The following is a 20,219-nucleotide window of genomic DNA, read 5'->3' on the forward strand; positions in this document are numbered from 1 at the left end:
TACCACTTAGTTAATCCCTATCAAGGTACCAATCAATGATTGGATTAAGACTTCCCTGTCCCAATCACTTCTCCTCTGAAATTTCTTGCATTGTTTCATATGTGAGCTTTTGGGGGACAAACCATAACAGATGTAAAATGCCACTGTCATTCCAACAAAGACCATTTGCCTTTTCCTATAGAAGCATTCTTGAAAAACAAAAGTGTCTTCTGTGCTGACTTATTAAAAAATGTTTCTTGTGTTGAAATGATGGTGGTCCAGGTTTCAGTGCACACGTTGGAAGAATAAAGGGAAGAGTCACTCTTGCTGTCAGAGTTACCACTCCTCACCCACCTCCCTGGCCTGGAGAGGGGCACATCATCTGTCAAATCAACCTGGAGTCTGTCCCTACTGCACACATTTATCTTTTTCATAGGTGATCACTACTTTATTATGCTTCTTGCTGTTAATGAGTCTTAGTCCAATAACCCACATAAATATCTCATATCTTAGAGAACACAGGCTTCGCATCAAAACACCTGGAACAACAACAACAACAACAAAAAGAATAATAAACTCAGTTTTTTGACATAGGAAAAAAAGAGGGTTTTTTTTAACATAGGGAGGCATTAATTCAAGGATGTAACATATTCTTAAGTAATTGGAATGGTAATGACAGTGGAATATATTTGACTTTACTTTCCTGTGTTCATATATAAATACACTGCAGTTATATCTCCACATCATATAGAATACAATATTGGGATCATAATTAGAATAATTAGCCTAATGTCAAAATATATTGTAGAGTCCTATATAACTAAAAAGGACAAATTCTAAAAACTTCTAAAAATGTAATAAGGTGTTTATTCTCCACCTATTATCTCATTTCTATGAAGAAAAAATAAAACTTCCTATCTTTTAGCAAAAAAAAAAAATTAAAAATATGAAATTCATCATCACCTCTAGGTTTCCCAACTGTCATTTATCTTGACTTACATATTCCCATTTCCACAGGGACAGTTTATATAGAGACAGCCATATAACTGCCCTAGAAGCCTGACACTTGGTAAAAATTAGTGCAGGTGATCCTTCTTGTGCCTTCTAGGATGTTATCACACAAATCCCTGTGACTATTCTTTTATCTTTAAGGGTAGGCTGACTAATACTCCCCTGTAACTGTGGTTATATGTGAATTCTGATGACTCTCATTTATAGAGAGCTGTCCTATTCTCAGGGTTGTGGTGAGAATCAAAATGAGATTTCCTAAAATGCCTCATATTTTTTCCACATTTTTTATTGGTGCATTATAGCTATACACAATGGTGGGATTTGTGGTTACATATTGATCTATACACAATATAATTTGGCCAATACCACTCCTTGGCACCTCTAATTCCTTCCATTCTTCTTCTCTTTTTCCTACTGATGTCCCTTTTATTTCCATGGGATATGCCACCACATTTCATTTCTTTTTTTTTTTCCTATAAACCTTCCATATATGAGATAAAACATATATACTGTATTTTTTCCATCTAAGTTCATCTGGGATATCAGTCTTAATTTTGTTTTGTTTTGTTTTGTTTTCCTTGACTTGTCCTTATCTGATTTTGTTATAAGTTTCAATTTTATGGAATAATTTAAGGAGTATTTGCACTCACTATCTCTTCTGTAATGGTTTGGTAGATCTCAACTGGTGATCCACTCAGTCCTGGATTTTTTTTTCTTTGTTGGAAGGCTTTTTACTATTGCTTTCCTTTCTCATTACAAGTAATTGGTGTGTTTATGTTTTCTATTTCCTTTTGTTTTAGTTTTTCAGATCATATTTATCTAGAAATGTATTTATTTCTTCTAGATTTTTGAATTTATCGGAGTACAAATTTTCAGAATAGTCTCCAAATTGCGTAGTTGATTTCTGTAACATCTATGGTGATTTCTCTGTTTTTTGTTTGTTTGTTTGTTTGTTTTGTTTCTATCAGGTATTAAACTCAGGGATACTTGACCCCGAGGCACATTCCTAGCCCTATTACGTGTTTTATTTAGACACAGTGTCTAATTGAACCATAGCTGAGGCTTGCATAGAACTTGCAATCATCCTGATTGACTCAGCCTCCTGAGTAGCTGGGATTACAAGTGTGTGCCACCACGGCCAGCTTGATTTCTCCTTTTTAATCTCATTTCTTAACTCTTTTTCTATTGGTTATGTTTGCCTAAGGGCTTATCAATGTTGTTTATTTTTCCAAGAGCCAACTCTGTTTCATTAATCCTTTATTTGATTTTTTATTATTAACTTCATTGATTTTGGATCTCATCTTAATTATTTTCTTCATTCTAGTGGTTTTTAATTGATGTGATCTTCTTTTTCAAGGAAACTGAGATGCCTAAGTAGTTTGTTTATTTGAGATCTTTCTGATATTCTTATCTAGGTACTCATAGATCTAAAGTTTTTTCATAGCATCCCAGAGGTTCTTTTTTGTGTGTCATTAGGCTCTTTGGAGTCTAAGGAGTTTTTATATTTTTTTCCAGCAGAGATACAATGTGTGACAACAAAATCACAAAATAAATGCAAGACCCTAACAGTGAGATATTTTCTCAGTGCAGAACACCCTGCATTATTTGATTTGTAGAATGATAATCTTAATAATGATAATTTTTAACTACCAGTAGGAATGTGATGTTTTTAGTTTTCCTCAAGCAGGACCTCATTTCCACTCAGGTTCAGGTAATAGTCATCTCCCTCTCTGATCCCTATGGAAGGAACCAATAGAATCTTTACTCCCAGAATCCTCTGCATTCTCACCACATTGCACTCTCCTCATACTGCATAATTGTCATATTTTCCTTCTCCTCCTAACTCCAAATTCCTCAATGGCAAAGTATCTTTATTAACATTGGGTTACGTTGGGACAGAGCAGAGACATGGTCATGGGTATCTGTGGACTGACAGTGATCAGACTTTCAGGTGGATGCCATTAACATAATGTGCACTAAGACAGTGAGTCTGCCCAGTGAGCAGAAGGAGGCGCTGTGGCACTGTCTCCATCTGCACAGCTGTGCATTTCCCAAGCAGAAGGATGGATGCTGGAGATGCACTATGTGGTGCCGATGCAGCAATTTTGTCCTATCTGAGGGTGGTACTAGCACTGCCTTCTGAGGTACTTCCTGCCAGACTCTCATCAACCAGCACCTGAATGAATGCATGTAGAGGGGTAGGACAGGAAATGGATAGGACCACATTTGTCTCAATAACTCCTCCCTGTGAGACCAGTGGAGAGGATAAGAAATATCATGTGTAGGTCACTCCAGTTTGGACCTCAGGGAGGATGTGTCCACAATGGCCTGGAGCTCTATTCTCCTTCTGATCTTGTCTCATTTCTCAGGAAGGGGCTGCATCCTTGCTTGAGTCAGACCCCACCTTAGATCTTAGATCTTATAGCAACTTTGATACCATATGCTCAACCTCGAGTATCTGTGTTTTCAGTTTTCTTGTCCTAGTCTAGGCTGATTCAGCTACTCTCCCTCTCCACAAGACTCATGTGTACCCTGAGACTAGGCTTCAGTGCTGGTGACTTTGGAATACACTAGTACCAGTAGAAGCCAGGAAGCCATTTCCACCTTCCCAGTGTCTCCTTTATTACTACTCAGACACAAGTAAACAGCAGGGATTCATGATCACCAGCCACTTCTCTGAATTAAATGATACCTCATCTAATGAAGGTGTTCTGCACATCTGTGGGCTGAAGGATGAAGATAAGTCTATTATTTTAATATTTGAAATGAAAACTCTAAGCCTTATACAGTGCTCCACACCCATGGAGAAGAGAGATTAAACCCTCCAATGAATTCTATCTGCTTGGTGCAGTCACTGTTGCACTGCTGGGACTACATCTAGCTCAGGTGGTGGCTCTTGTTCTCATAACTTCAATCAGCATCTGATTTTTCTAGAATCAATATATGGGAAATGTGTTCCTCTTTTCTTCATTGTAAGAAATTGATTTAATCCAATGGTAATACCTTCCTATCCTACAATATCATTTCTCAGAGTTCAGTTACTCTCCAGGAAGTAAACAGATAGAAAGAAGGGGGTTTTCCCCTGGTTTTCCTACCAGAATCTAGACCCGACCCAGAAACATATGAGGTCTGAAAGCATCTGGGCATCACTAGGTGTAGCACACTTTAAGTGCAGCCCTTCTGACCAGCTTCAAGTGTCAGGTTACCTTCTCCTGTAACTACTAGTTCCAGTCATTCTCTGAGAACTATTTTTCTCTATATAGGCTCAGAAAAATTAAGTTCTGTATCTCCAATGATGATGATAAAACAGTTTCTTTGACAGTGAGATGATAATGTTTGTAAAAAGTGAGCACAGAGACTCCTAGCAACAGACACCCCACTTAATCAGGCTCTAAAGTAACCATCTCTGTTCTGCACAAAAATAATCTTCTGCTCATACCAGGACTTCAGTGAGATAAGGAGCATACTCAAATAAAGAAAATTCATTCTACAAGAGCATTGAAGGAAGATCAGAGAGATGCTAGATGCTGTGTCCTAACACTAGTGGAAGCCAAGGGAACTGAGTTTGAGGTCACCATGCCAAAGCCTGGCCTCCCTTCCTTACCCCTCTCTCTGCAAATGTCACTGACTATATGGGATTATGGATGTGCATCATAAGGAGCACTTTCCCTTACCTAGAATAGTCTGCACTGTTCTGTGCTCTTACACAAGCATCATATCCCATCCAGGTTTCTCTATCAAGACACCTAAACTCATGTGCTTATAAACAACAGATAACTACTTTTTCCTCTTAATGAAGGCTGGCAAGTCCAAGATCCCAGTGTTGGTATATTTGGTGTCTGCTGGTGGCTCACTCTCTGGTTCACAGATGGCTTGTTCTCATTGCATTTACATATGGTGCACAACCACCTTCTCAATCCTCTTCTTTAAGGAACACTAATCCCATTCATGAGGGTTCTGCCCCTTAAAGGGCCCTTTTTTCTTAAACAATCAGTCATTGTATTGTGACTAAAATATGGACATTTTGAGGGGAACCAAACATTTTTATCATGGTATATATTAACCTTACCTTCCTATGATGACTCCAGGGAGATGAACAGTGGTTCTATTCCTAGCCATGTATCTTTTCTAAACATTTAGGGACCTTCCTACCCAATACTGTTCCTTACATGGACTTTTATCCACTTAGTTTAAGAAAAAACATGACTATTTTTATGGGGTGAGGAGGACTTCACCTAGTGTATACACCTTCAATTTACCCAGTTTCCCTGGCCCAGCCCTAGTCTTCTTATTGAGATGATGAAAGTGTAAAAATGTTCCAGCCTTCCTGAGTACATTCTTGGAAATGTCACTATAAAGTTTTACCAATGTGAACAACACAGAATACAGTATTATTTGTGTTTGATTATGATATACAATAAGGGTAATCACTACTCTGGAATATGCAAATTTTTTACATGATGAGCCAGTGAAGCAAATATGGGGAGGGGAGTCACCTTCCTTGTGTTGATGGACAATTCGTTTTGTTGGGATCGTCATAGACGATGTGGTGATAAGACTTTGTTGAGTATCACACAAGCCCCAAATACTTAAGTGTGCAGGGAACATTGGTTAGAGATCAGCTGTGCTCTCTTTAATTTTCTTCACTATGTAGACACTGTTTGAAAACCTGTTGGGACCTATCATTATGGATGGACATCATTGCTCTTTGAATCTAAAGAATGTCATCAGGTGATGCACAGCTCAGGGGATCATTGAGGGAACATTTTGTTCATATACCAGCCCTGAGGGATTTCTATGAGTCCTGAATGTAACTGCAGAACTACTTCCAGGGTGCTGCCAATTGGAGACACTTGTCTGTGTACCTTTGGTGGGTTATTGTCCTAGAAAATAGGAAAAACTTTTTTTCTTCAATGTCACTTTACCAGACTGAAAAAGATGATACAGCAGAGACTTCTAAGGGAGAAAGATCTTGACTTTGTTCCTCATCCTGAGGGTACCAAATAGAACAGATTTGGAGGGACACTGTACTCCTTGTTCCACAGACATAAATCTGACAAGTGGAGTAGGATATTACTTAAGATAAATAGTCCATCAAAAATTACATATCTCTGTGTGTGTGTGTGTGTGTGTGTGTGTGTGTGTGTGTATATATATATTTACAATGAATCTCCACATCATGAACAACCACACAAGGCTGGAATCCTAATGATAATAAGACACATTCCATGTTTTCATTAAATATGTCAAAATATCTATACTACTCTATTTCATGTATACTTAAAAAGAAAAAAAAATAAATTAAATTAAAAACATTACAACCCATAAATTTCAGTCTTTCATAATATAGTACTTTCTCTGCTGAAATTTTAATGTAATTGACATAAACTAATTAAATTTTATAAATTTTAATCAGAGTTTCCACAGTTACACATTTTCTGGCACCAGAACATTTTCCAGGTACTAAGAATTTAAAGGGACTACTACTTGGAGGAGAAGAGGTTGTGAACTTGTGCTGGCCTCTATAGGTGTTTATTACCTCTTATTACCTCTATAAGTGCTTATTTAAAAATCAAAGCTTAGTTGTAGCAAAGAACCACTGACAGAGCCAAAAAAAAGCAGAGGTTCCCTGGATTATATTTATCTTGGGGTCAAGTAAGAAACTGTATGCAATACCAATAATTTTGATAGTTTGTGACATATTATTGTAGATTTAAAATATTCACAATCTAAGAAAATAATTCCAGACAATAGACAGTGTCATTTTCTACAGTCACGATGGCATAAGAAATAGGGTAATCCTCCCATCTCAAAGAATAAAAATATGGACACAATGTATAGCACAGCCTTTTAGAATACAGGGAACCCAATAGCACAGCAGAGCTTGGGGATAAGAAGAGTGGCTTAGTGGAAGTGAAGAAGGAAGGCAGAGACCTAATTTTAAGACAGGTTGGGCATCTAGTTGATACACAAATGATAGAGAAATAAATCAGGCATAGTCCCTTAATCAACTATTCAATCCCTCAAATACCCTTGTTAGAAAAGTTGATAGGAAATATTGATGGGCTCCCTTGAGTCCATAGAAAAAATGTATCTGCATTGGGAGTGGATGAAGGAGGTTCATTACTGAGTGTCCAAGAATGCATGTCCCAGGTTGGATTTTATTCTAGTACAATCTGGCACAACAAGAGATCTACAGCTGTAAGCCTTAAGATTCACTGTGATTTCTAAATTATAGTTAATTTAACAGTTAAAGGGCTTAAAGTGAGAGATTAAAATGTTTTTCAATTAGGTGGGAATCATGGGAATAGGTTTATTTCATAAACAAATATTACAAAATTGTAAAAATATGTGTATATTGTACATTATATACCCATGAAGTCATATGGAATTTGCAGCCTGTTGTATGGGAGACCTAACTCCTTAAGTTATCATTTTTTCATGATTTTGTGCATTCCATAATACAGAAAAACTTCTGAAAGGGAGAGATAATGGAAGCATATCTACATTGCAGTAATTAGGAATCCAACCTTCTATATATAGACAGTTACTGATGAGCTACAGAAATCTTTGGGGCTCTCAAGATGTAGGACCATGGGAAGGTATGCCCTGTGGCCAGCAGGGGACACTGTGGGGCTATCCTGTGGTCTCTACCCAGCTGCTCCTTAAGAACCATTCACTTAAAGGAGTTCTGGTCTGGAGGAGGGACCCTATGTTAACTGAAGGGGACTTACCTGTGTGTTAACTCTGGCATAGCAGAGTCCCCTGGGAAGAGAACTATGTCTTGTCTCAGCAGTCCTTCCTCCCAAGGTTCCCCCAAGTGGTAAAGGAAAACTTCATTCTCTTTAGTCTGTAGTTTGAGCTGAACTCCAGCACCTGGCTAGGGTGGGGTGGTTTGCATTGGGCAGTCTTGATGGAAACATTTGCATGAGCAGCCCCTCCTCTGCAGAAAGGGGGAAAGAAAAAGATATCTGTGACAGCTCACCTCCACTGTGGGACATAGGAAGTTGTGTCTACCATGGCCTGGACTCCTTTTCTCATCCTGCTGCTCTCTTACTGCATAGGTAGGAAAGATCTTCAATAAGCAGTTCTCGATTCACTGTTTGCATCAACTCTTCAGGTATGAACCTATGAAAAGTTTTACTGTGGACACTCTCTTCCCTATTTTTCTCTGTTTGTAGGTTCCCTCTCCCAGCCTGTGCTGACTCAACCTCCATCTCTCTCTGCATCTCCTGGAGCATCTTCCAAGCTTACCTGCACTTTGAGTAGTGGCTTCAGTGTTGGCAGCTACTGGATCTATTGGTACCAGCAGAAGCCAGGGAGTCCTCCCAAGTATCTTCTGAGCTACTACTCAGAGTCAAGCAAGCACCAGGGCACCGGGGTCCCTAGTCGTTTCTCTGGATCCAAAGATACCTCAGCCAATGCAGGTGTTCTGCAGATATCTGGGCTCCAACTTGAAGATGAGGCTGACTATTACTGTGCCGTAGGGCACAGTAATGCTTTTCACAGTGAAACAGGCAGATGGGGAAGTGGGAAAAAAACCAATTTGCCACAGTCTCTAACCTATGCATTCATGTTTTGATATTAAAATACATTAAATTATACGATTATAAATCTCTCACACACTGCACTTCTTTTCCAGTGTTTCAAAAATAATTATAAAGACTGAAATAATCCTCAAACAAATGCAAAAGGAAACTAGAGCTAGAATCTGAATAGCATCTTACTGGCATCCTATAAATGATATCAAATTCTGCCATATCCTGAAGGTAGCCCCCAGTGAAGTCTTTTTTTATTTCTTGAGTGCGCCAAGGTGCATCCTACACTCCAGCACCCACTTCCCAACTTTTAGACATCACACTGACTACAAGGACCTTTCTTAATACCACTCAAGGTTCACAGGAAAGACAGCTTCAGGCCTTGCTCAGAGTAGTCTGGAAAAATAAAACTAACTAAAGACAAGATTTCAATATGATTGGTGTGGGAGGAAAACAATCAAGGGATAACTGACTGAGAGTGATGAAGTTTAAAGATTTTGTCATCTAATAGTTTGTCAAATACAGTCCAGTCAGCAGAACCTGCTCTCAGGTACAGGGAGTTGTGTAGACTCAGGAATGGCTGTAGGCAGAATGTGCACACCCTTGGTCTTGGCATCCTGTGAAAGGGGAAGGGCCCTCAGCTGTCAGGAGTGGGAACCTTCTATGTTTCTCTTTGCCCTTTCATTGTGATTCACTGCTAGAAACTCAGTTCCTTGAGAACTTGGACTTTTTTTTCTCATTTGCCACTGCCTTCCAAACAGCCTGATGGCTGCCACAAAGGACAAAATCAATATGTGTTTGTAAAATGAATATTCACCTAGAAAGGAATCCCAAGGGTGGGAGTAGATTTGAGGGAAAAGTCTTGATTTCTGGATATTCTTGGTTTCAGTTGTTTGAAGAATAGATATTAAATAAGAAATTTGACCTCAGGAGCTGGAGAATAGGAGAGGGATATGAAGAACTGCGTCCTGTTGAAGGTGACCAGTAGGAAAGACTAGATCATATGAGTTCAGATGGAGACAGTGGAGGAGGACTTGTTGTGCCTTCAGGTTCTGAGTAAAGAAACCATAGGAGCAGTTGGATAATGGAGATAAGTCTGAGCACAGAGGACATATCCCATGAGCTGATGCACCACAGAGCATGGAACAACATATGAACACCTAGTAACTTTGAAATTATCTAAGAGCTACTGAGTTATACATCAACAAAATGTTAAACAGAGATATTAAATAATTTGTTACAATATAATTAAATCTAATATTCAACCACTCAATTCTCAATCTCACAAAATTCTCATAGCGTAATTTTAGAAAAAGAAGTTTGTGCAATGAACAGATGGTTCTGTACTGGATGGAGGGGCTGGTTGAAGAAATGAATGATTGGTAGAGAATGGATGTGCCAGTGTGGACTTGGTTATTATATAACATGGTGTTTGATTAAATTCTGTATATGCAAATGGTACATTCTATTGTTCTTTTGTTCACTTTCCCAAATATTAAAACAGCTAAATTCACTGAAACATGGAAGTATAAATACAAACCAATTGACATGTGAGTAGGTGAAATCCATGATGAATTTAGAATGAATGGAACATGAAAAATGTCTGCATGTCTTTAAATTTATACTAGAAAACTACATTTATTTTTCCCTCTACAAATATACCCTCATATATAGAGTAACAGAATTAGGATTGCTATTTATTTTTTAAGTCCTTTTTATTGAAAAATAATCTAAAAGAAATGACAGGTTAATGGAGGCCAAAGGATATATGGGAATTCTCTTATTTCTATAAAATTTTTCTGTTAATCTAAAACTATTTTCAAAAATAAAGTGTATTAATTCAAACTAGATATTATGATAGATACATAGACTTTCTCGAACATGTATCCATGAAGAGATTTGAATTTTATAGCATACTTTTTAGGCAAGCTGAAACTTTATGATATCATTTACATATGTTTACACATCCCATAGACAGGACTCTTTTGAGAATGAGAAAGCAAAGTAATAATGTATGAATCCGAATCAGATTGTCTTAGAATCATACTATGAGGTTGTAAATAGAAAGAGTAACCTAATTTGCTGCAGAAACCAGTGGAGTTCCCAGGTCTCAAGTGCCATGGTAAGAAAAAATTTGAGTTTTCAAGTTTCTGGGTCATAGTGTTTGGTGTGTCCTGTGACCAGCAGGGGATCCTGTAAGGTTGCCCTGTAATCTCTACCTGTCTGCTTAGTAGGCCCATTTACACAGAAGATAACTGGCCTTGCAACTGTGCCCTGTGACAACTGATGGGGACTCTCAGAGTCTGTACCCTCTCTGGTCTGGCACAGTTTCCTGAGCAGCAACACTTATCTTATCAAGGGACTTGGAAAATAATGACCCTGACATTTGCAGAAAGAATCTCTGATAGAGAGTGGGAACAAAAGGAGGACTGGGACAATTCAGCCTCACTGAAGGGATAAGGGAAATGTTTCCACCATGACCTGAGCTCCTTTCCTCTTTCTGCTCTTTTCTTACTGCATAGATAGGGACAGGCCTTAAGTGTCCAGATTCACCTCCTGAGCTTGTGTTAGTCCCCGTTAGCTCTTATCTTGCAAGGAGCTTAACTCCAGTTCTAGCCTCATTTACCATGACTGTGTCTATTTGCAGGTCCCCCCTCACAGCATGTGCTAATTTAGTAAGGAAGATCTCTGTATCATAGGAAATATCAGCTAGACTCACCTGCATTTGACCAGTCATGTCAGTTTTGGAAAGTATTGGATATATTGGTAACAGCAGAAGCCAATGAGCCTTTTGTGACATCACCTGAGATTCAAGTCAGACTCAGTCAAACATCAGGGCTACAACATCCCTAGACACTTCTCTGAATTTAAAGATGCTTTGGCCAGTGCACAAATGTAGCTCATCTCCTGGCTATAGCCTGAGTATAATGTTAATACCTTACCATATGAAAGAGCTGACACTGTGCTCTAGATCCATGTGAGGCAGAACTCTCCCCTGTGCTGTCTGAGCCTGTTAGGGCCTCTGATTGGGTATAGCTAAAGTGATAACTTTCTTCTCCAGATATCCAACCAGCACCAGACAAGTTTATATGAATTTATAGATGAAATTATAGATTAATTTAATTTATAGATTAACTTATACATTAATTCCATTTTACTTATAGATTAATTCATTGTTTATATAATCTCAATTTACTAATTTTTATATCAGCAGAAGTCACTTGGCTGGACATAAAATTTTTTTCAGTATATAAATTGGAGAAAGTTTAAAGAGGTTTTTTGGCCCAGCTCAGAGTCTAGAAGTGACTCAGAGATGAATCTGGGCTAAAATTTTCAAATAAGTTCAAGATATAATACCAACATGGAGAAAGGAATTATGTCCTTTATTCTAACAACACAGCTTCACAACGTTTAAAATAAAAGCAATATAGTTTATATTAGCATCACTACAAAGTAATTCAGAGCATATCAGAAAATATCTAAAAGTATTTAAACAAAATTCCAAGGCACTGGCAGAGAAATAAAAGACAACTTAAAGTAGCAGATATTCATTATTTGTGCTTTGAAACCCTCAATGTGGTTACTATAGTTTTTTACAATTAATCCAAAAACAATTCCTTGAAATGTCTTTGAGAAAAATATGTCTTTAGTAATAGAAAATTTGCTCAACAAAGAAATGAAAACTATAATTAAAAGTATCAATGAAACAAAAGCCCTGGGAAAAGACTTTTCAAGTTTGATATGGCCTGACTGTCTGAGCAAAGGGAAGAAGTTGAATTTTGAATCCAGAGACATATGATTTGCTCTAGGAGATCAAGGATAGATTAGCTTTTTCAAGGAAGGGGCACAGACCAAGGATGGGAAATACCCCACACTGAAGCTATTGGTCAGGTTCCAAATGAACCTGGCAGGTGCTCCAGAAGAAAGAGAGATGGTGGCAGAGTCAGATCAGGCTGGGCAAAGGAACCTTCAGACACAGCAACTGATGATTATTTGGGCAGAAATGAGGGTTAAACTGCTTAAGTGTCTCTGTTGGTGTCAACTTCCCCAGGTTTCCAAAGCCTGGGACTACCTATGCTTTGGAAGAGGAGCATGAGGAAGAGAAGATTCCAGGTCATATTGGATACCAGCCCTGTGAGGCCTCAGAGCAGAGATGGTTATTGCAGGCTGCTTTTGTGTTCTCCAGTTGCCTGGAACTAGAGGGCTGTTCACACAGAATTGTTTCCCTACTGGTGAGCTTGGGTCCACACTGAGCCCCTCTGAAGACAGAATTTGATTCTTTAGACAGAAATAATTGTGGGTACACACAGTGCAGATACTGAGAGAACCTCACAGTATGCCCTGCTGCTCACTGGACAGATTTCAGTTTCCCACTAGAAATAGTGTTACTGGAATCTGCCTGTAAGTCTGGTCACTGGTCAGTCAACAGACTTCAATAGACAAGCTCTCCTCTGTCACAAGTGAGATAATAATAATAAAAAGCTGCTGCCACTGTGAAATTCATAGATTCTGGGAGAATAAGATGGGAGATAAGGTTCTTGTATCATACCAGGAGACAGCATAGAGGAGAGAATTCAGAGGGTTGGGAACCAAGACCTGGATTGTTCCTTCCACTGGGACGAGAAAGAACACAATTGTGATCTAGGTCTGAGTGGAGAGTGGGTTCCTGAATTAAGACCCTCACAGTTCTAGAGAGACATATATTCTTTCAAGAAATAGTTATAAATATTAAATAGCATGGTATGTAGAGAGAATGACAGAATACATCACGTACAAGAGCATTAAGCAAATGTAACAGAAGTGTAAAACTTGCAGAGTATACAGGTCCCTATAAGTCATAATGAGGTGTAGTGCTTGAAGTGAATATTATAAGCTCAAGACAAGATTAATGAAAGTTAGTGACACAAACAATTCCCAATAGAAGTTGTGGCTTTCTCCACTTGAGTTTCTGGGCTCCACTGAATTTCCTTAAATAAAAAATGGGTCAGCCATAAATTACATAAATATATAATTACTCCCCTTACATTACTAAGAGTATTGGCACTATGCAAAATTATAGCCTTTACACAATTTTATTTTATTCACTGGCATCAAGTTGTGAAGTGGGAACATGAGAATATCTTCTGGCTATAAATAAAACACTTCTGGTCATTTATGTAGATTATGTGCCTGTCATTTTCAAGGGATTCTTTAAGTACATTAAGCCTGGTGAATAATAAAAAAATGGGAATCAGGATGTTGTGTGGCCATATTGGAAATAATATCAAGGTCTTTATAGTAAAAAACCCAAGGATAGATCACAGCTATGACAACCATGAATTTGTTGAAGTGGGCTCCTGTCACTGCACTGACAACTCTCTCTGGCCACCCATGGGCACTCAACTTGGATTTGGAGGGCTCCTCACCCACGTGTTTCTGAAGACTGCCATGTAACTTAATATTTCCAGTTCCTGTGTGACACAGTACACACCATTGGACAAAAACTGTTCATCATCAAACCTTCTTCATACTATGTCAGTCTTTTTTAATTTTTTAAAATATACTGAAATTCTGCTAGCTCTGGGGCTGTGGTTCAGTGGTAGAGTGCTTGCCTTGCACCTGTGAAGCCCTGGGTTCGATCCTCAGCACCACATAGTGATAAATAAGCAAAAATAAAGATATTGTGTCCATCTACAACTAAACAAAAAGATTTAAAAATATATTGAAATTCTATATTTTGTTTACTGGGCTTTCAGTAGCAATTGACATAACTCTGGTAAATGTATTTGTTGGTGAAGATAAATTATCAGAAATTTTAGAAGGTTATATTCCAGAACAGTGGGAATATTACAAGCATCCTATATCAAGATGGATTACTCATACTTTCTTTGATGACCCTGAAAATTTTTAAGAAAGAACAATAGCTGCTCTTCAAATTGAATCTGAAAAGGATGAATTACAGTTCAAGGAGCTGGAAGTTTAAAGGCTAATTTGGGAGAGAAGCAATGGGCCCTGGTAACAATATCCAACTATTGGTAAGGCACTTATTGATCATTCTTTAAAAGCAGCTCCTGACAACTAATTTATTTCATTAAATACAAACGCTAGGGTTGGTGTTGTGGTTCAGTGGTAGAATGCTTGCCTAACATGCATGAGGCACTGAGTTTGAAGTTTGATCCCCAGCACTGCATTAATAAAAAACCCAATTACACTCAATGTATCCTCCTCAGTGGAAAATAATTTAATAAATATAGTCTGTATTTTTGGTATGTTATGAATAAAAGAGCTTCTTCCATTAAAACAAAACAGAAAAGAAAACCTGGGATAGTTTTTGAGACTTTTTTTCCTTATAAATTGATTCAATCCTCTTCTTTCTTAGTCCTTCTAATCCTGCTCTCGAAATAAGCACCACAGGTCCACCAGCTTCTTTCTCAATCTAATTATTACATTTTCTTTTTTCCTAGAATTTCCTCATTTCCAGTGAATCCAGTGAGTTACATAGTATAATAATTGATTCTCAGTGTTACGAGCCCAATGACCCAAACTTGTGAGGAATCAGAAAGAAATAAACTTGACATTGTGCCAAGCATGGAAAGTGGGTTTGTAGTCTGCATGTCCCTGTTATTAGTTTCTATATGAGACACCTTTCCCCTGAGAATTCTACAAATTGGGTGAATTGTGTCCTGTTCTCTCTGAGAAAGTCCAAATTCAAATTTGAAGACTGAAAGAGATAGGAGGCTGACCCTCAGGATAGTTCCCCTCCTCCCTTCAGCAGGGAGCAGGCAGTGATCAAGGGTCTGGTGGAGGAAGCATCCTTTATAACGACCAATGTGTCACCTGGTCACAGGCAAGGTGAACCTTGGTCTGGGAAGCAGGGGACACTGTGGGACAACCACTGAATGCCTGTGAAGTTCTCAGCTGAAAATTCAGAAACCCACATTCTGATCTCTACTCAGGTCTCAATGGGACCAGCACCTGAATCTAATTTGGATGCTTGGGGATCTGAAACTCTGTCCCTACCAGAAATGACAACAATATATTATCTTTCAGTTTTTTAATGTTGTATGTGTGAAAAGCAGTTGTTTCATTATTTGGTTTTATCCCATATTTCCTACCGGAAAGGCAGGACTTAAATTATCATTTATTGCACCAAGGCTGGAAACACAAATTGTCATTTTCTGTGTACAATTGTCTTGATTCAAATATCTCATCAGAATTTAGTAAGTTTCTTCCCTTCATAATTAATTCCATAGGCCTCTAGGATAGAAGCTCTGATTAATGTCTACTATGTAACATTGGTCTTACATTTGTAGATATATTTTTATTTTCATCAGATCTGGATTTTTTTTATTATTATTTTTCAAATACTCTTTTCCCCATTTTTATTCTTCTGAAAATTTCATATTGTGTTTGAGGTACAGTGATGGTACCTATAGGTCTCACAGGTTCTGCACATTTAAAAATATCTTAGATTTTTTTTTCTGATTTTTCAGAAAGGACAATATCAGTTAACCTTTCTTAGGTTCAAGGATTCTTCATTATATCTATGTTAATATTATGCATTTAATGAGGTATTTCCCCTATATATTCCTATGTGATCATAGTCATGGTCTCATTGATTTAATTATTTTTAAAGATATTTATGATAATCAATTTGATATTTCCACCAAGTAACCTCAAATTTTATGTTTCTTCAGGGATAGTTTCTATCCACTACTTTTTATATTTTATTCCTTTGTTTTATTTTGTTTTGATTTGATTCTTTTTCCTATGAATGGGCAACCTTTTTCTAGATTTTAATTAATATGAGAGACATTCAAAATCACATTTCTTTCTGTGAGAGTTTGTCATTATTGAATTCATTGCAATCTTCGTTGTAAGTTTATTGTTGATTTTCTTGTTTCATTTTTTTAGTAATTATGTAATTTTGAATTATTTACATATATGTCACAGAAGTCTGTGGTAAGTTACATTGATAGTTAAATTAGTAGAGATTTCCTCAAAATGCATGGGGACAATGCTTCTCAGAGAAAAGCATTTATCCACAAATACATACACATATGTGTGCACACACACACACACACACACACTATATATATATATATATATATATATATATATATATATATATATATATATATATATATTCATGGACAAATATACATGCCCTGATTTGTACACCAGTGAGTACATAAGAGTCATATATTTATTTCTGGATAATATTTTTTGATTCTGCTGATCACAAGGGTCTATTCCTGAGATAAGAAAGCAGAGATGAATAGTCAGAGGTGCAGAGATGGTGGGGATTCTCAGACTAGGATACCAGAAAGCAAGTAGCAGGAAAGATCAAGATCTATGTATCTCTGCAAATATTTTCTCTGGCTGAGAAAAACGTGGCAACACGGAGGGAGATTCTAATTTAGAGACTAAGCATTGGGAAAAGAGAAATAAACCTGTTGCCTTGGATTTCCTGCTTCTCCAGACATTTCAATAAAGAGCTAAATGCAAATATTCTTCTAGATTCAGTTTACACTGTATTTAGCACAAGTAATCATGAGCACACTGTCATTCCTGCCCAAGCCTAGAAGGGGTGATTATAACTTTAATGAGACAGCAATGGTATCTGAAATTTTCTTGCTTTTCAAATACACATAAAGGCTACCTTATGGGCTGGACTGAAAAACCCTAAGACAGGAATTTTTTTTTCTTAGTTCTTGCCTGTAGCCCCAACCCAAGTACAGAATTTCCCACATGGTTGATGCCACACAGTTCTCCAGGTGGCCTTGTACCTACTCACTTCTGCATCATTTCTCCCTGGTGGTTCTCAAAATTATTTATGAAGTATGTTGGGAAGACAACATCTTGAGATAGGGTGTTCTAGCCAGAACTAACTAAGCTGAGTTTCCGTCTCCCCCTCCCCAGATCTATGGTTGGTCTGGTTTTGGGGATCCTTCACCTGTGGTGTAAGTGAGCAGGCCCAGCCAAAATTCTATCTGCTATGAGACAGATTTCCTCAGTCTTTTGAGACCAGCCTTCCCTGAGAACTACTTTTCTCTCATGCAATTTCTGCCAATCTCTAAGTAATGAACTCACAGTATGTAACTTCCGTATGGGTGCTCTGTCTGATTATATTCAGACAAATTGGTAACCAATGCACAGTGAAACTGCTTTGAGGAATCTGAACTTGAGAAATATTTCTGGTGAGAACACATTCACTAATGTCTTCTTAAAATGGACAACTAGATCCTGCACAAGATTGTCACACATTCACCTTCATCTTGAAGACTCTTGTTCTGAGTCAGGCCAGAACATTCCACCCTTTTCACTGTAGCTATGGAAGGCCATTGCGTACTTTGAATTTGACATGTCTTCTGTGTGTTAATGGCTTGATTCTCAGTTGGAAATAATAAGAATGTGGTGAATTGTCCTGCTATAAACATTGAAGTGGCTGCATTACTATAGTATGCTGTTTATGATATAGAACAAGGAGTGGGATAGCTGAGTCAAAAGGTGTTTCCATTTCAAATTTTCTGAGGAATTTCCATCCAGATTAGTTGCACAAATTTGCAATGCACCACAAGCAATGTACTAGTGTGCCTCCCCCCCCCCCCCCCGACATCCTCAACAACATTTAATGTTGTGTGTATTCTTGATAGATACAATTCTGACTGGTGTGAGATGACATCTTTGAGTAATTTTGATTTGCCACTTCAATGTTTATAGAAGCACAATTCACAATTGCTAAACTGTGGAAGTGAAGTAGATGCCCTTCGATAGATAAATGGATAAAGAAACTGTAGTGCATATACACAATGGAATATTACTCAGCATTAAAAGAGAATAAAAGTATGTCATTTGTAGATAAATAGATGGAATTAGAGAATATCATGCTAAGCGTAGTAAGCCAATCCCCCCAACAAAGGCCAAATGTTTTCATTTATAAGTGGATGTTGATCCATAATGGGGAGGGGAAAGACATGGGAAAAATGGAGGAACTTTGACAGGGCAACGGGGAGGGAGGATAGGTGCATATGTGCAGGAAAGATGGTGGAATGAGATGGACATCATTACCCTAGGTACATGTATGACTGCACATATGTTGTGACACTACATCATGTACAACCACAGAAATGTAAGTTGTGGTACAATTGTGTACAATGAATCAAAATGAATTCTGATGTCATATATACCTAATTAAAATAAATAAAATTTTAAAAAAGAAAATAAAGTGACAATGATATGTGCCAATGGTCAAATTAAAAAAAAAAAGAAGTTGGTGAAACATCTTAACAGTTCAGGAGAGATAGGATGTCAGGTCATTGAGAGTATAATTTGAAGGGGATTGCGGATCTCTGGTCTCTTCTTTTTTTCCTCTAAACTTTGATTCCAAGCCCCTATGACATAAAGAACTTTATCTTTCTTGTGCTTCCATGATGATGCACTGCCTTTTGAGTAGGTCCAAAATAAAGGGTCCAAATAACTATGAGCTGAAACCCAGCACCCCTGGGTTAAGCATCCCTGGGTTCAATTCCTGATATCTGAAAAAAGGAAGAAAGAAAAGAAAGGAAGGGAGAGAGACAAAAGAAGAAAAAAGAAGCCAATACTACAACAAATTATAATCAAATTGCCAAAGGTAAAAGACTAGTAGAAAATTTTAAAAGTAGCAAAAGAGAAAAATTATTTGTGATTTGTTTTCTACAAAGGAATCCATGTAAGATCATCTGTAGATTGTTGACAAGAAAAACAAGAAGAAACCTTCAAACCAAAAGGGAGTAAGAAGATACATTCAGGAATCCTAAAAGAAAAACAAATGACAAATTAAAAGACTATACTATGTAACCCTTTCTTATTTAATAGCTAGCATTTATTTATGGTTACTATGTGCCAGATAATATTCTAAGAACTATTCTTGTAATATCTTGTTTAATCAGCACAAAATATCTATCAGATATTACTATCCCTGTTTTATGGACAAAGAAACCAATACACAAAGCAAACAAATTTGTGAAACATGTCAGAGCTACAAAACAATAGGTGTAAAATGAGAAACTGAGAAATCTGCCAGATAACCCAGGGTGGGAAACACAGGGAAAACTGGCTACAGAAGCAATAGTGAAGGAAATCAAAGACCAATCCTGATAATATAAACACTCCATCAATAAGTGACAAAAACTGTAATGCTTAATGTTTTGTATCTGTGGAGTTTTTTGTTGTTGTTCTTTGTTTGTTTGTTTATCAGTGCAGGGAACTGGACCCAGGGTCATGCATATAAGCTGCATCCTCAGTCTTTTATTTATTTATGTATTAGTAAGAAGAGTTTAGTATTACTCCTTTTTCTCTTATTTTCCACATATTCATTGGTGCATTATAGTTGTACAAATTGATGAGATTTGTTGTTACTTATTCATGCATGCATACTTTATAAAATGATCTAAAATGAACAAAAAGATCAAAAGGAAAGTGATCTAAAATTCACAGTATTAGCTTCCAAAACATAATACTAAATGTAAATTTCCAGGTAAGTGTACTTGTACATATACTTTACCCAATGACACTTCTTTGCTCAATCTTAAGCTAATTTACCAAAATTCATTCTTCCTTATGAAAGAGGAAAACATGAGTCATTGAGCTGACACCCTGTCCATTCTAACTTCAGTGAATGTACTACACAGAGACTTCACAGGACACTGAAGTATAGGCTTAGAATAGCAG

The 20,219-nt window shown here is 37.5% G+C and overlaps 1 pseudogene and 1 gene segment (V, D, J or C); both read left to right on the forward strand.

Annotated features, from left to right (window-relative positions):
* The first annotated feature begins 8,008 nt into the window (after positions 1 to 8,008).
* LOC139705263 (probable non-functional immunoglobulin lambda variable 5-48) lies at positions 8,009 to 8,572 on the forward strand. The segment is given in 2 exon segments: positions 8,009 to 8,054; positions 8,172 to 8,572. Coding segments are annotated over 2 exon segments (447 nt in total).
* Positions 8,573 to 13,833: 5,261 nt separating this feature from the next.
* Positions 13,834 to 14,589, forward strand: LOC114106498 (NADH dehydrogenase [ubiquinone] 1 beta subcomplex subunit 5, mitochondrial-like; annotated as a pseudogene).
* The last annotated feature ends 5,630 nt before the right edge of the window (positions 14,590 to 20,219 follow it).

Source organism: Marmota flaviventris, chromosome 1 (assembly GCF_047511675.1).
Source record: "Marmota flaviventris isolate mMarFla1 chromosome 1, mMarFla1.hap1, whole genome shotgun sequence".
Classification (NCBI taxonomy): domain Eukaryota; kingdom Metazoa; phylum Chordata; class Mammalia; order Rodentia; family Sciuridae; genus Marmota; species Marmota flaviventris.